The sequence below is a fragment of the Oryctolagus cuniculus genome, chromosome 12 (genome assembly GCF_964237555.1).
Source record: "Oryctolagus cuniculus chromosome 12, mOryCun1.1, whole genome shotgun sequence".
NCBI lineage: Eukaryota > Metazoa > Chordata > Mammalia > Lagomorpha > Leporidae > Oryctolagus > Oryctolagus cuniculus.
The window spans coordinates 72796674-72811115 of NC_091443.1; the positions used below are offsets into that span (position 1 = coordinate 72796674).

At 39.6% G+C, this 14442-nt stretch overlaps 1 protein-coding gene across 4 annotated transcripts in view; it reads right to left on the reverse strand.

The window, feature by feature from the left end:
- ATP8B4 (ATPase phospholipid transporting 8B4 (putative)) overlaps positions 1–14442 on the reverse strand; it is a 260383-nt gene that overhangs the window by 138639 nt on the left and 107302 nt on the right. For all 4 annotated transcript variants that reach the window (XM_051822381.2, XM_051822379.2, XM_051822380.2 and 1 more), the window contains one exon: positions 12636–12708. In XM_051822381.2, coding sequence (XP_051678341.2) covers positions 12636–12708 — 73 coding nt within the window. The remainder of the gene's footprint in view (positions 1–12635; positions 12709–14442) is intronic.

The window sequence follows — 14442 nt, forward strand, 5'->3', positions numbered from 1 at the left end:
ATATATACTGAACTGATCTTTTGTATATAAAGATAATTGAAAATGAATCTTTTTTTTAACTTTTATTTAATGAATATAAATTTCCAAAGTACGGCTTATGGATTACAATGGCTTCCCCCCCATATCATCTCTCCCACCCACATCCCTCCCCTTTCCCACTCCCTCTCCCCTTCCATTCACATGAGGATTCATTTTTGATTCTCTTTATATACAGAAGATCAGTTTAGCATACATTAAGCAAAGATTTCAACAGTTTGCTCCCACACAAACATAAAGTGAAAAATAATAGATGATTTTTTAAATGATGATGAAATCAGATCAGACCTGTTGTCATGTTTAATCCCAGTGAGAGTCAAGTTGGGAATTGATAATTTCTTCTTTTTTTTTTTTTTTTACAGAAAATCAGTTTAGTATACATTAAGTAAAGATGAAAATGAATCTTAATGTGAATGGAATGGGAGAGGGAGCGGGAGATGGGAGGGGTGTGAGTGGGAGGGAAATTATGGGGGGGGAAGCCATTGTAATCCATTAACTGTACTTTGGAAATTTATATTTACTAAATAAAAAATTTAAAAAAAATAGTGTGTGCTCCTGTTGAGTGAAAGACCACCCATCCAGATTCTAAAGGGAAGTTTTTTGGGTTTTTTTGGGATTTTTTTTGGAAAATTGACATTGATCCTGTTTCCCACATTTGCATTTCAATGCATAAATGCATAAGGTACCACAGCTGGAGAGCCCAGTGCTCTTTGGGTCCCTGACTCTCCTCCCTTGAACCTAAAAAGTGCTGGAATTCCTTAGTTCTAATTACCTATGATGGAAAATAGTCATGGCATACAGAGAAATATACCTATTGGTACCTAGCTTTGCTTTTCTTCAAAACTCCTCCAATAAGAATGACCCAGTGTTACTGTTTAATACTGAGTTCAACAATGTGTTAACACTTAACTTGGTGACAAATAAGGGAAGAGAGATGGGCTGTCCAAGCTGGCTCTGAACATGTGACTGGGGCACCACTGCCACCTGGTGGCCAGATTCCTTCTCCACCCCACCCTCCATCCCCAAAGCCATGACCCAACTTAAGTGCTAAAACTGAGACCTAGGAGAGAACTTAAAAGGTTCAGAGAAAATGGAATTAAAAGAAGTCTATTTTGGTGCGAGAAAAGATAAAAGAAAATCCATTCATACAAGAGGTCTTCAAAAAGTTGATGAAAATTCATATCATGAAACAACTATGCACGGGTTTCAAAAATGCTTTGCACCAAAATACGTTTATCTTTTAATTCTATTTTTTCATGAACCTTTTAAGTTCTCGCATATAAGCCCCACAGGATCTGGGCTAACTGTTCCTGTTCTCCGAACCCCCCTGAAAAAACTTGGACTTCTGCCTTTCTACCTTCTGTATCTCTACTTGTTTCCTCCAGTCGCACCTTTGTCTTCAATACCTTCTGAACAACCTTCCTCCTATTTTTCTACTTCCTGTTCCCTGTCTTGGCCTCCCCTCATTCACCCACTCTTCACCCTTCCCCACAACTGAACCTTGGTATTCCCTCTCTCTTCTCCCTTTAAGGCTTCTCAATCCACTGTTGGTTGGAGTGGGTAGGACTGACGGGGCATCAAGCAGAGTAAGTGCCCAATGTACTCATCATGAGTCAGTCCCCTCTTTTTCTCTAGTGCTCTCAGTAATAATTCAGAAAAGCAAAGGGCAAGAGAATTGCAATAATGTCCCTGGTCACCTTTTTGCTAGAGATGCTGGGCCAGGAGTAGGGCAATATGTGTGTAGTCTTAGGGCCCATAAGACCCTGTGAGCCTCAGATCATGCCTCCTCCTGACCCCTGCCCTGTGTACCTCAGTGGACCCAATTCCTAGTTGATTCAGAAACTTGTGGTCCAGTTGTGTTTCTGATACAAGCAGCCAATATTCAGCAAGGCCTTGCTAGGTGTCTAATACTATCCTAAGAGCTTTACATGCAGTGCTCCTAGAAACCCTGTAGTGTAGGTCCTGTTGTTAGCACCACTGTACTTTCGAGTAAAGTGAGATCCAGAAAGGTTCAGTAATTTGCTCTAGGTCACATAGAAAGTAGGGGAGCCAGGATTTGAATTCAGCAGTCTGAGGCATTTACTGGATATTAAATGTATAAAAACCTCTTTGCTTTGAGGATTTTATAGTTTAGTAAAGGCAGACTATGATAAAGGTTCTAAGGGTCTTATCAACACAGTGTTATAGGAGTACAAATGAGAGGGGGGAAGAGAGAAAGGGAGAAATGGAGGGAGGGAGAGAGAACACGCCGGGTTAGTAGTAGCTGAGGAAGGGCATCGTGGAGGAGTGATGGAAGGTAGGTCCCCCAAATAAGACACTAGCAAGAGGAAAGAATGGGAAAGGGAAAGCATAATCAATCATCTGAAGTAAAAGATAAGCCAAATAGTCATTAATTCCAGCCAGAACTGGTAGCTTTGGGATCCGCAAGGAGGGAAGGCCTACACTTCCGGGAATGGAAAGTTCCTACCTGTACTTCCGGGGAAGAAAGTCCTTGTCAAGGTCCCTGCAGGTGCCTAAAGGTCAACTAGTGAGGATCAGACCCGCCTCAACCTTTAACCCCCATGCCCTGAATCTATAAAAGGAGCTCTCCCAATCTCTGATGCGCAACTTCCCCACCCCCCGCTCTGTTGTTCTGTTGGGACCAGGGAACCTCACCCGGGAGCGGAACCCCAATAAAAGCCTGTGAATTGATTGAGTCGTCTGCCTGGGAAGATTTGTTACGCACCAGACACCTTGCAAGAACCACCTTCAAAAGTCCTGTCTTTATTTTCTGTTAATCATTGGTGTCTTTCCCCAGGCACTGCTAAGAGGGGCTCAGCTATATCTCCCATAAAGGAAATAGTGCTTTGCAACACAACTCCTTTTGCCAGCCTCCACAGGCAACAGAAAGCCCTAGCAGCTGCCTCATCGACACCTGAAACCAACACTCCCATTAGAGAAAACTTGGGGGAAAATCCACTGAACATCTGAGTCCTCAGAGCCAGAGACATTGTCCTGGCTAGGAAAACGAAGAATAAATAAGGTTTGTTGAGTTCAGAATCAAAGAAGCAAAATTTCCAACAATGCTAACACTTTAAAACTTGCAAAACACTCTCATAATTGTGTCATTTTATTCTTTCAACAACCATGTGGATGGGCAATACTGTTCCCATTACAAGGATGAGGAACTGGGGGAGGTCATTTCTGGCCCAACAGTGAGGAAGAAACAGGTGTCCTGCACCACCAGAGGAACTCATGTGAAGTCCACTCCTGTTCTCAAGACATGTATGACAGCATCATCAGCTCTCACTAAGAAGCCCAAGGCTCTGAGAGACAGACTTAGGATCATACTCACAGCAACATACAGCTTAAATTTCAGAGCTGAAGCTAGAATTCAGAACTTCGGTCCCAAAATGCATACTCTTTCCTCTGGTAAGCTATGAAATCATTAGAATACAACTATGTAAAAAGAAAGTCTTTTGTTTTGTTTTTGCTTTGGTGGTGTTTAAAAGCCAAAGTTATAATGTTGAAAGCATATTAGAATAACAGTGCCATACCTCATGGCAAGATAAACTTGTAGAATTCATCTGAACACCACTTTTGGATCTCCCTTTATTATTTAAAGCCATTCTCACATATAGTTTTTTTCATCTTCCTTATCATCTATATTATCTTCTTTTAGTCCAAATATAAAAATTAAAAATGGCTCATTCATTATGAGTCAGAAACCAGAGTAAATGGTAAGGTAACATTTCTAATTAAACTTCAAGATCCAATAAATTCATGTTGATTATCTACTAATATGTATGAGATATGTCATTGTTTTGGGGCTTTATCTTCCAATTGTTTTAAGAAGGAAGGATAGAGAAGAAAAAAGAGTGATGGAAAGAATAATAATGACCATCACAGCATTCATTTATTAATGGACAGGCTCTTCCTCTAGTCAAAACCACCCTTGTCCATACATTCCATCCCTGCAAATAGGTCTTTTCTTATAAACAGAACTTCAGCCTTTTACTATTTTTAGGTAGTATATGTTGTGTTGCACCTCTATACTTTGGAACAAAGTTTCTTCAATTAAACTTTGACAAAAGTGTTCTAAAACATCTTTCTCTGGAAGTACCCAACTTTCTACTTATATATGCCATATACATATATATATATATACACACACACACATATATATATAGGCATACCTATATATAAAGATACACATAAACAGAGCTGTATATATAAAGAGAGTCTATCTACAGCAATTTAGTTCAAACAAGTAAATGATTTGAAGCTATAAAACTTGAATAACAATGAAGACAATCAGACCACAAAATGCCCTCTATGGAACCACATGTTACATAGGACAAGAAGAGATGATCTGATGGGTCAAGAAAGAGGCAAGGTCGACCTCTGGACAAACCTGGAGCCAAAGTCAAATTAATCTTTCTAACCCTATTATTTCTGAGAGGTGAAGTTTTCAATTCCTGTAACATTCAATTCCTATAACAGAAGAATGCCCAGGTTTTAAAACAAAATTTTATCACAGCAAAAACCTAAACATGAGCGCCTTTTTGTGGACGTGATTAGGGGAGTGTATTCAAATAAGCTAAAAAGCGAAATTCTCATCATGTTCAAATATGTTCATGGACAATAAGGAAATTTTTCTACCACCAGCTAAGAAAAGCAGAACAAAATCAAAGCATTGCCACCGAGGAAAAAAGAAGATGTGCTTGGCTCCTGGAGTCCAGGTTCTGACGGTATCAAGAACTTGTAGGCACCGGCGCGGTGGCTCACTTGGTTAATCCCCCACCTGCAGCACTGGCATCCCATATGGGCGCCGGTTCTAGTCCTGGCTGCTCTCCTTCCAATCCAGCTCTCTGCTATGGCCTAGGAAGGCAGTAGAAGATGGCCCAAGTGCTTGTGCCCTGTACCTGCATGGGAGACCAGGAGGAAGCACCCGGCTCCTGGCTTCGGATCAACACAGCACCAGCCGTAGCAGCCATTTTGGGAGTGAACCAACGGAAGGAAGACCTCTCTCTCTCTCTCTCTGTCTATAACTCTGTCAAATAAATTTTTAAAAAAAGAACTTGTAGTGTGTTTTCTAACAGTTGCTTATTGGTTCTTCTAAACAAGTAAATCTCCTTGTGATATCTGATTCACACTCTGCCTTTTTCTTCTGACCCCTAAATAAAACAAGGTTTGTTTTGTTTTGATTTCTGAGTGTCAGAGAGAGAGAGAGAGAGAGAGAGAGACAGAGAGACAGAGAAAGAGAGAGAGAGTTCTCCCATCCAATGCTTCACTCCCAAATTACCCATAACCACTGAGGCTGGGCTGAGGCTGAAGCCAGGAGCTGGGAACTCAATCCAGGTCCCCCATAAGGATGGCAGGTATTCAATTACTTGAGCCATCAACACTGTCTCTTGGAGTCTGTATAGACAGGAAGCTGGAGTTAGAATCCTAGCCGCATACTGATCCTAGATACTCAGATACGGCTCACAGGCATCCTGACTGGTAGCTTAATAGCTAGGCTAAACACCAGCCCCCAGGTTTTTTGTTTTAAAGGTGAAGAGTAAATGGGAATTCCTTACATGGAAAAAAAAAAAAAAAAAAAAACTTCTGAATATCCCAGCCAACTGGCAATCTCTGAAGAGCCCAGGAGAGTATTTTAGGCATGGAAAGCCAAGGCACTCTGGCAAAAAAACACACACACACACACACAACTAAATGAAAGATCTCTGCGAGTGAGATACCAGTGGAAAGAATGGGGCCATCAAAGAAGGAGGTACCTTTCTCTGAAGGGAGGAGAGAACTTCCACTTTGATTCAACTTATTTGTTGAAATAAGATCGAAGTTGGCAAACTCAAAAGGCTTCCATAGCCTTGGCAACTCATGACAAGAGCCTAGGGTGATTACTGATGCCATAAACAAGAGTGTCAATTTGTTAAGTCAACAACAGGAGTCACTGTGTACTTACTCCTCATGTAGGATCTCTGTCCTTAATGTGTTGTTCAACGTGAATTAATGCTAAAACTAGTAACTCAAACAGTATTTTATACTTTATGTTCTGTGTGGGTGCAAACTGCTGAAATCTTTACTTAATATATAATAAATTGATCTTCTGTATATAAAAAGAATTGAAAATGAATCTTGATGTCAATGGAATGGGAGAGGGAGTGGGAGATGGGAGGGTTGCAGGTGGGAGGGAAGTTATGGGGAGAAAAAAGCCATTATAATCCATAAGCTGTACTTTGGAAGTTTATATTTACTAAATAAAAGTAAAAAAAAATAAAATAAAATTTAATGTTAAACTGACATAAATCAAGTTGCCAATTCTAAGTTTGAACAGCTAAGGTTTTGCATTTTAATTGGATGACATATTCTCTTTCACTTAATATCTAGGATCCAAGCCTGAAGTCCTTAATTCTGGAAGCCCAAACTCAAGGCAATTGGGGTGTCTGTTCTAATGCAGTCAGGAACAGCAGATGGTAATGGTTAGAAATGGGCTCCGGAGCCAGGTTGTCTAGTTTTAACTCCTGGATTTCCCACTGGCAAGTTGTTTAATGACAATTATGAATCTGTTGTCTCATCTATGAAACGGGGACACTAATAATATATGAGTATAACCTGCCCTTTTTTGGGCTAATGTGGGGATTAAGGGAGTTAATTCATATAACTTATTTCTTACATTTTCTGGTTTGTGGCACATAGTCAGTACATGCTAGCTATCATTATCCTGTCTTGGCTTCGCAAGATTGACCTCAGTGTAGTAACAGATCTGTGAATGTTGCTCCCCAAATGTAAGCTCTCTGACACCTCACCAGGTGACATTAGAAAACAAGGAGCACCTGAAAACAAGCAGCAGAACCTAGCCCTAGAGCTTGGGCCCCCACCACCCACATGGTGGTACCTGGCTATATGGAGTACCTGGCTCTTGGCTTCAGCCTGCCCAGCTCTGGCCAATGCAGCCATTTGGGAAGTAAACCAGCAGACGTAAGATCTCTCTCCCTCTCTCTCTGTAACTTTGCCTTTCAAATGAATAAATATTTTTAAATATGCATAAGAAAAAGGGGAAAGGAAGCACAAGTCATGCACACCACTCCCTCCTCTTAAATGTACCAGAGAAATCACCCCTTGGAGAGGGGAGTGAGTAAGGCGTGCCAAACATTGAGTGTTATTTTGATGGTGTTCCTCCAAATGAAAACAGGAGGAGCAGGAACAAGGGAAGTGTGGAAAATAAGCATTCTCACTTCATCATGTAACCACAATAAAGGGTCACATCTGTACTGCCCAATATGGTAGCCACAAGTCACATGTAGCTATTTAAATCTGAAATACTTAAAATTCATTTCTTCAGTTGCACTAACCACTTGTTGAGTACTTGGGTTGCCACATGGGGCTACTGGCTATACCATTGTATAACACAAATATAGAATATTTTCTTCATTGCAAAATTTCTGTTGGAAAGCACTGAAACATTTGGATCACTGACTTCATAGGGACTTGCATAAATGTGTGACTCATATTTAAACCAATGTTGATGATGTGCCCATACAACTGGTTTCCTTCTAGCTGATAAACTTATGGATTTCATTCACTGGTTTTGCAATAGCAAGCAAGCATATATCATATAGAAAATATAGCTAAATTAAAAACAGACGAAGGGAAATACAAATTAGAGTATCAAGGCTACTAGAGGGCAAGTTGGAACACAGATATTCTGGCTATGCCACCCTACAGTTACAAGAGTTGAACCATAGATTTGCCTCTCGCTTTTCTGAACTCACTCCTAAGAATCTGACAAGTGAACATACTACATTAATCGTGAATAAGTGAGTCCAGTCTAATGTTCACCTGTTAAGAGTATATCCAAGGGGTCTTTACCATGGGGCAAGTTTATTTTTTCCTGAAACATTTTATTTAAGGTATGCACACTTCATGTAGTTCATAAATACAAATTTAGAAATATAGTCATTCTTCTCACCCTATCCTCCCACCTGCACTCCCACCCTTCCTCCTCTTCCCTCTCCTATTCCCATTCTTATATTTACTAAGATTTTCAATTAACTTTATACATATAAGATTAAACCTATGCTAAATAAAGAGTTCAACAAATACTATGAAAAAAAAAACAAAACTGTTCCTCAACAATCCAGACAAGGGCTGTTCAAAGTCATTGCATCTCAAAGTGTCAATTTCACTTCCATGGATTACGTTTTAGGTATTCTATTAGATACCACAGATCAGAGAGAACATAAGGTATTTGTACATTTGAGATTGGCTTATTTCACTAAGTATAATGTTTTCCAGTTGCATCCATTTGGTTGCAAACTACAGGATTTCTTTTTTATCACTGTGTAGTATTCCATGGTGTACATATCCTGTAATTTCATTATCCAGTATTCAGTTGATGGACATTGGGGTTGATTCCATATCTTAGCTGTTGTGAATTGAGCTGCAGTAAACATGGGGGTACAGATAATTCTTTCATATGCTGATTTAATTTCCCTTGAGCAAATTCCCAAGAGTGAGATGCCTGGGTCATAGGGTAGGTCCATATACACATTTCTGAGTTATCTCCATACTGTCTTTCACAATGCCTGTATCAGTTTACATTCCAACCAACAATGGCTTAGAGTACCTTTTTCCCCCTCATCCTTGACAGCATTTGTTGTTTACTGATTTCAGTATGAAAGCCATTCTAATGAGGGTGAGATGAAACCTCATTCTGGTTTGGATTTGCATTTCCCTGATGGCTAGCGATCCTGAGCATTTTTTCATGTGTCTGTTGGCAATTTGGATTTCCTCTTTTTGAAAAATGTCTGTTTAAGTCCTTTGCCCATTTCTTAACTGGATTATTTGCTCTGTTGTTGTTTTCTTGAGCTCTTTATATATACTGTATATTAATCCTTTGTCAGTTGCATAGTTTGCAAATAATTTCTCCCATTCCGTCAGCTGCCTCTTCACTTTCCTGAGTGTTTCTTTTGCAGTACAGAAGCTTTTCAATTTTATGTAATCCCATTTGTCAATGTGGCTTTGATTGCCTGTGTTTCTGCAGTCTTTTCCAAGAAGTCTTTGCCTATGTCAATGTCTTGTAGGGTTTCCCCAATGTTCTCTAATAATTTGATGGTATCAGGTTATAAATTTAGGTCTTTGATTCATTTTTAGTGGAGTTTTTGCAAGTGTAAGGTAGGGGTGTTGCTTCATATTTCTGCATGCAGAGACCCAGTTTTCCCAGTACCATTTGTTGAAGAGACTGTCCTTGCTCCAGGGATTCATTTTAGCTTCTTTGTCAAAGATAAGTTGATTGTAGATACATGAATTGATTTCTGGAGTCTCTATTCTGTTCCATTGGTCTACTCATGTGCTTTTGTGACAGTACCAGGCTGTTCTGATTATAACTACCTTGTAGTATGTCTTGAAATCTGGTATTGTGATGCCTAAAGCTTTGTTTTTGTTGTAGAAGATTACTTTAGCTATTCAGAGACTCCTGTGCCTCCAAATAAATTTCAGCATCGTTTTTTCTACATCTGAGAAGAATGTCCTTGGTATTTTGATTGGTATTGCATTGAATCTATAAATTGCTTTCTGAAGAAAGGATATTTTGATGATATTGATTCTTCCAATCCATGAACATGGAAGATTTTTCCATTTTTTTGTGTCTTCTTCTATTTATTTCTTTAATGTTTTGTAATTCTCATTATAGAGGTCTTTGATGTCCTTGGTTAGATTTATTCCAAGGTATTTAATTTTTTGTAGCTACTGTGAATTGGATTGATCTGAGAAGTTCTTTCTCAGCCATGATGTTGTCTGTGAATACAATCGCTATTGATTTTTGTGTGTTAATTTTATATCCTGCCACTTTACCAAACTCTTTCATGAGTTCCAATAGTCTCTTAGTGGAGTCTTTTTGATCCCCCAGATACAGAATCGTGTAATCTGCAAATAGTGATAGTTTGATTTCCTTCTTCCAAACTTGTATCTCTTTGATTTCTTTTTCTTGCCTAACAGCTCTGGCTGAAACTTCCAGGACTATATTGAATAGCAGTGGTGAGAGTGTGAATCCTTGTCTGGTTCCAGATCTTGGTGGGAATACTTCCAATTCTTCCATGGAGCAAGTATAGTTTTTACTGATCCCTTTATTTATTTATTTATTTATTTATTGACAGGCAGGTTAGACAGTGAGAGAGAGAAACAGAGAGAAAGGTCTTCCTTTTCCGTTGGTTCACCCCTCAATGGCTGCTGAGGATGGCGCACTGCGCTGATCCGATGGCAGGAGCCAGGTACTTCTCCTGGTCTCCCATGGGGTGCAGGGCCCAAGGGCCAAGCTCTTGGGCCATCCTCCACTGCCTTCCCAGGCCACAGCAGAGAGCTGGAATGGAAGAGGAGCAACCGGGACAGAATCCGGTGCCCCAACCAAGACTAGAACCCGGGGTACTGGCGCTGCAAGTGGAGGATTAGCTGAGTGTGCCACGGCACCAGAGTAATGATTCCTTTATAACATAGCACCATTTGGCATAAAGTAGTTGCCCAAAAAAATTTGAATGCACACATCTGAGAATTCCTCATAGGCAAGTTTCCTTTTAAAATTTAAGGTTATCAGCTGGCCCTGCGGCTCAATAGGCTAATCCTCCACCTGCAGCACTGGCACACCGGGTTCTAGTCCCGGTCAGGATGCCAGATTCTGTCCCGGTTGCTCCTCTTCCAGGCCAGCTCTCTGCTGTGGCCCAGGAAGGCAGCAGAGGATGGCCCAAGTCCTTGGGCCCTGCACCCATGTGGGAGACCAGGAGAAGCACCTGGCTCCTGGCTTCAGATCAGCACGGTGCGCCGTCCGCAGCAGCTATTGAGGGGTGAACCAACGGAAAAGGAAGACCTTTCTTTCTGTCTCTCTCTCTCACTGTCCACTCTGCCTGTCAAAAAATAAAAATAAAAAAAAAATAATAAAAAATAAAAATTTAAGGTTATATACTTAGAAGCACCAAAACTCTCCCATTGTATCCATTTTGAGAATAGACTAAAATGTGCTACATAGAATCCTTTCTTCATAAAAAAGAATCTTGACTATATGTGATCTTTTCTTCATTAGGACATATAGATCTATTTACTGTTACTCCTGTGATCCATTATACTCTGAATTTTGAGAATTTATATCCACTTATCATTTTTTGTCTTCTTCTTATAAAAGATGGATATTTATTCATTCAACCAACATTTATTGAATGCTCCCTATGATATAACATGGCACTAGATGTCAGTCAAATCAACATGCACTTTGATTTCAAGGATCTTGTAGCCTGTCTCAATTAAGAGAATCATAGCACATAAGAACTGAAAGGGATATCTGAAAACATACAATTGTCTAGCACTCTGGTTTGGCATGTGAAAAAAAACAAAATCAAAAAAGATAAAGTATTTGCTCTCACTGGAGGAAGGGAGCAAAGACTCAGTTCTCACCAGTTCCCCATCCACTGTCTCCATATTAGGTACTCTGAGCCCACCTACCAGGCCCATTCTGCTAGCTGACATCACCTCCTAGCACAGGGTTCCTAATCTCTAATGAGCTGGAAAATAAGCCAGACAAGCTCATTTAGATGTGTCTAAAATAATATTAAATAGATTGTGAGGACCTTACAGATTGTCCTACGAATAAGGAACACAAGCCATGACTTTAAGACCTCATTTCAGCTGGTCTTGCTTATTTTTGGTTCTCAGCTATTTTCTAAAGCATTGAGGCTGCCAGAAAAATAAGCATTTCCCTACTTAAAATGTGAGTGCTTTTATGTATGGACCCTTCACTGAGTCGTTTCTTAGCAATGGCTGACCCAACAAACTCAGTCTACAAAGAAAGCGTGTTCCTGAAAGAAGACTATTGCTGAGTGGGAATGTTTGGGAGTCCTAATTCAGTTGTTATTCATGTAAATAGATCTTAGGGCCATATTTCACCCCTGTGGTAAAATTACTCAAATGTAATGAATGCTACAACTTGTTGTACAAAATTATACTCAATACAAACATTTTCATAGGTATTCTAACATATGTTTGACATAAAAATTGCAATTCAAATTTTTAATCTCTAGTTATCTTTGTCACCCTAAATTTTATTTTAACTACAGTAGTTGCATATATTTTAGTAATTGTTGAAAGAATTTTATTAAGGAAATTGCAACATAGGGAGATTGAGAATATATATTATAGTGTCATTTGATATACAAAGACTTCATTAACATTTTATTAACTAAACATAATCAATAATAATTTTATGATTATTCAGAAAGGAAAAATTAGAAGCACTAATCACAGAACTAAATAATAGTATTCAAAATAGGTGAGAGAAAACTATTTTTAAGGTACTCAGAAGTTTTTTAAAAATGATTGATGGTTCCTGACAATATCTCTTGTAACGATAGGTCCCTAAGGAAATAGACAAAGTGATAATCACTATTCTTACCTGAGCTACCATGTTATTGGAAGCCATAAATCTATTCATCTTTTCAAACATTTTATAATTGAGACTGCTTATGAATATACACTGGTATTCCCTTCTTAATTTCTTTAGATTATTATGGATGTACTAAATTTGTAAGTGCAAACACATTAGATAAATTCTTTAAATAATATTGAATACTTACAGCAACAAATTGGTTATTTTCTAATTTAATGATGTCTCCCACTTTGACATTCATCCATTTTTCATTCTGCAGTCTGAAAACAAAACCAAAATTATTATTTTCAAGAATGGAGAAAAAATCAGAAGTATAATCAAGGAAATATATTCACATGTAGTATCAGATCTAGAGAAAGCAGATAAGACTTTCCTAGAAAATTAAATTTGAAAGCACCTTATATAATGAAGTTCTTTGCCTCAGTGATGTGAGAACCAAGACCCAGAGAGGTAAAGTAATTTGCCCAAGAATACCCAACAAGTTAGTGGTATCCATGGGCTAAACCCAAGATGCCAAACTCATGGTTGAGCACTCGTCCACCATCCCATGCAGCTTTAAGCAGCATCTGCAAACACTACATGCATTCAATCATCGACATTCATTTCAAACTCATTAATAAACACAGCAACATCACTGCCATTGTCTCAGAAGTCTATTTAACTGGAGGAGAAAAGTGAAGATGAAACAGTGGCAAGAAAGAATGATCCAGGGCAATAGTTAAAATGCATAAAGAAGAAAAAAAAGTTATAAACAAATTTGAAAAGGACAAGAACAACTGTGGATGATCAAAGACTTGATGAGAAGAACCACCTACAAATCACCCACAACACTGAGGATGGATTGGTGACATTCTAACAGGCTGAAACTGCTATTGCTTAGAACAGACAGTAACAACACAGCCAACACATTGCACAGCTTGTTTTAAAGCTCAGGTATAGGGGCCGGCACTGTGGTGCAGCGGGTTAACGCCCTGGCCTGAAGCACCGACATCCCATGTGGGCGCTGGTTCGAGTCCCGGCTGCTCCATTTCCAATCCAGCTCTCTGCTGTGGCCTGGGAAAGCAGTACAAGATGGCCCAAGTGCTTGGGCTCCTGCACCCTTGTGGGAGACCCGGAGGAAGCTCCTGGCTCCTGGCTTCGGATCGGCGCAGCTCCAGCCATTTCGGCCAACTGGGGAGTGAACCTCTTTTTCTCTCCCTCTCTCTTCTCTCTCTCCCTCCCTCCCTCCCCTCCTTCTCTTTTCTCTCTCTGTGTAACTCTGACTTTCAAATAAATAAATAAATCTTAAAAAAATAATAAAGCTCAGGTATATAATGAAGCCCCTCGCCTACTCTTCACCAAGTTCAAAGGGAGTTATAATGAAAACTATTGTATACATGTGATCTAACCCCTTAGTGACAAGTTAGTCCCAGCTTCCCAAAGCCAAACCAGCCCTCTGGAAACAGACCACCTGTGGCATGGGTGCTAAACGCACCCTCTGAAACTCCCTGACATGTAAACCAGCCTTGTTTTCTAAGGTGGAAGTTTTCATCACACTACTTTCCCAGGGATTCCCTCCTAGAAGAAAGGGCTGAGATGAGGGCGGCAGGTTTTCCCAACAAGTTAAGCTGGGCAGGTTAATTTCATTGTGCAGGTTTTAAAAAATAACCTAATTTACTTGTTTTATAGGCTGGAAAGTGGTTTTAAATATTTATACAACTGTGAAATATGCTCTCACTATCAACCCTGCTGGGTCACTTGGCTTAAACACTCAGAGAATTTTTCTTTAATATGGATCCAAGTACATGTTGTTCTGGAAAATTTTCAACTGCAGCATTTTCATCTCTAGCCAGAATTCAACCATTTTTCCAATGCCACACTTTTCTGCACTTTATCTAGTGAAATGACAGTGGGAGCACATAGCAAGGCTTCTATGTTTAATTTTATCTTCGCAGGTACAGATATGTGCTGGTTTATTTCTCCTGGAGCTGCCTTCTTTGGAGAATTAGTGACAT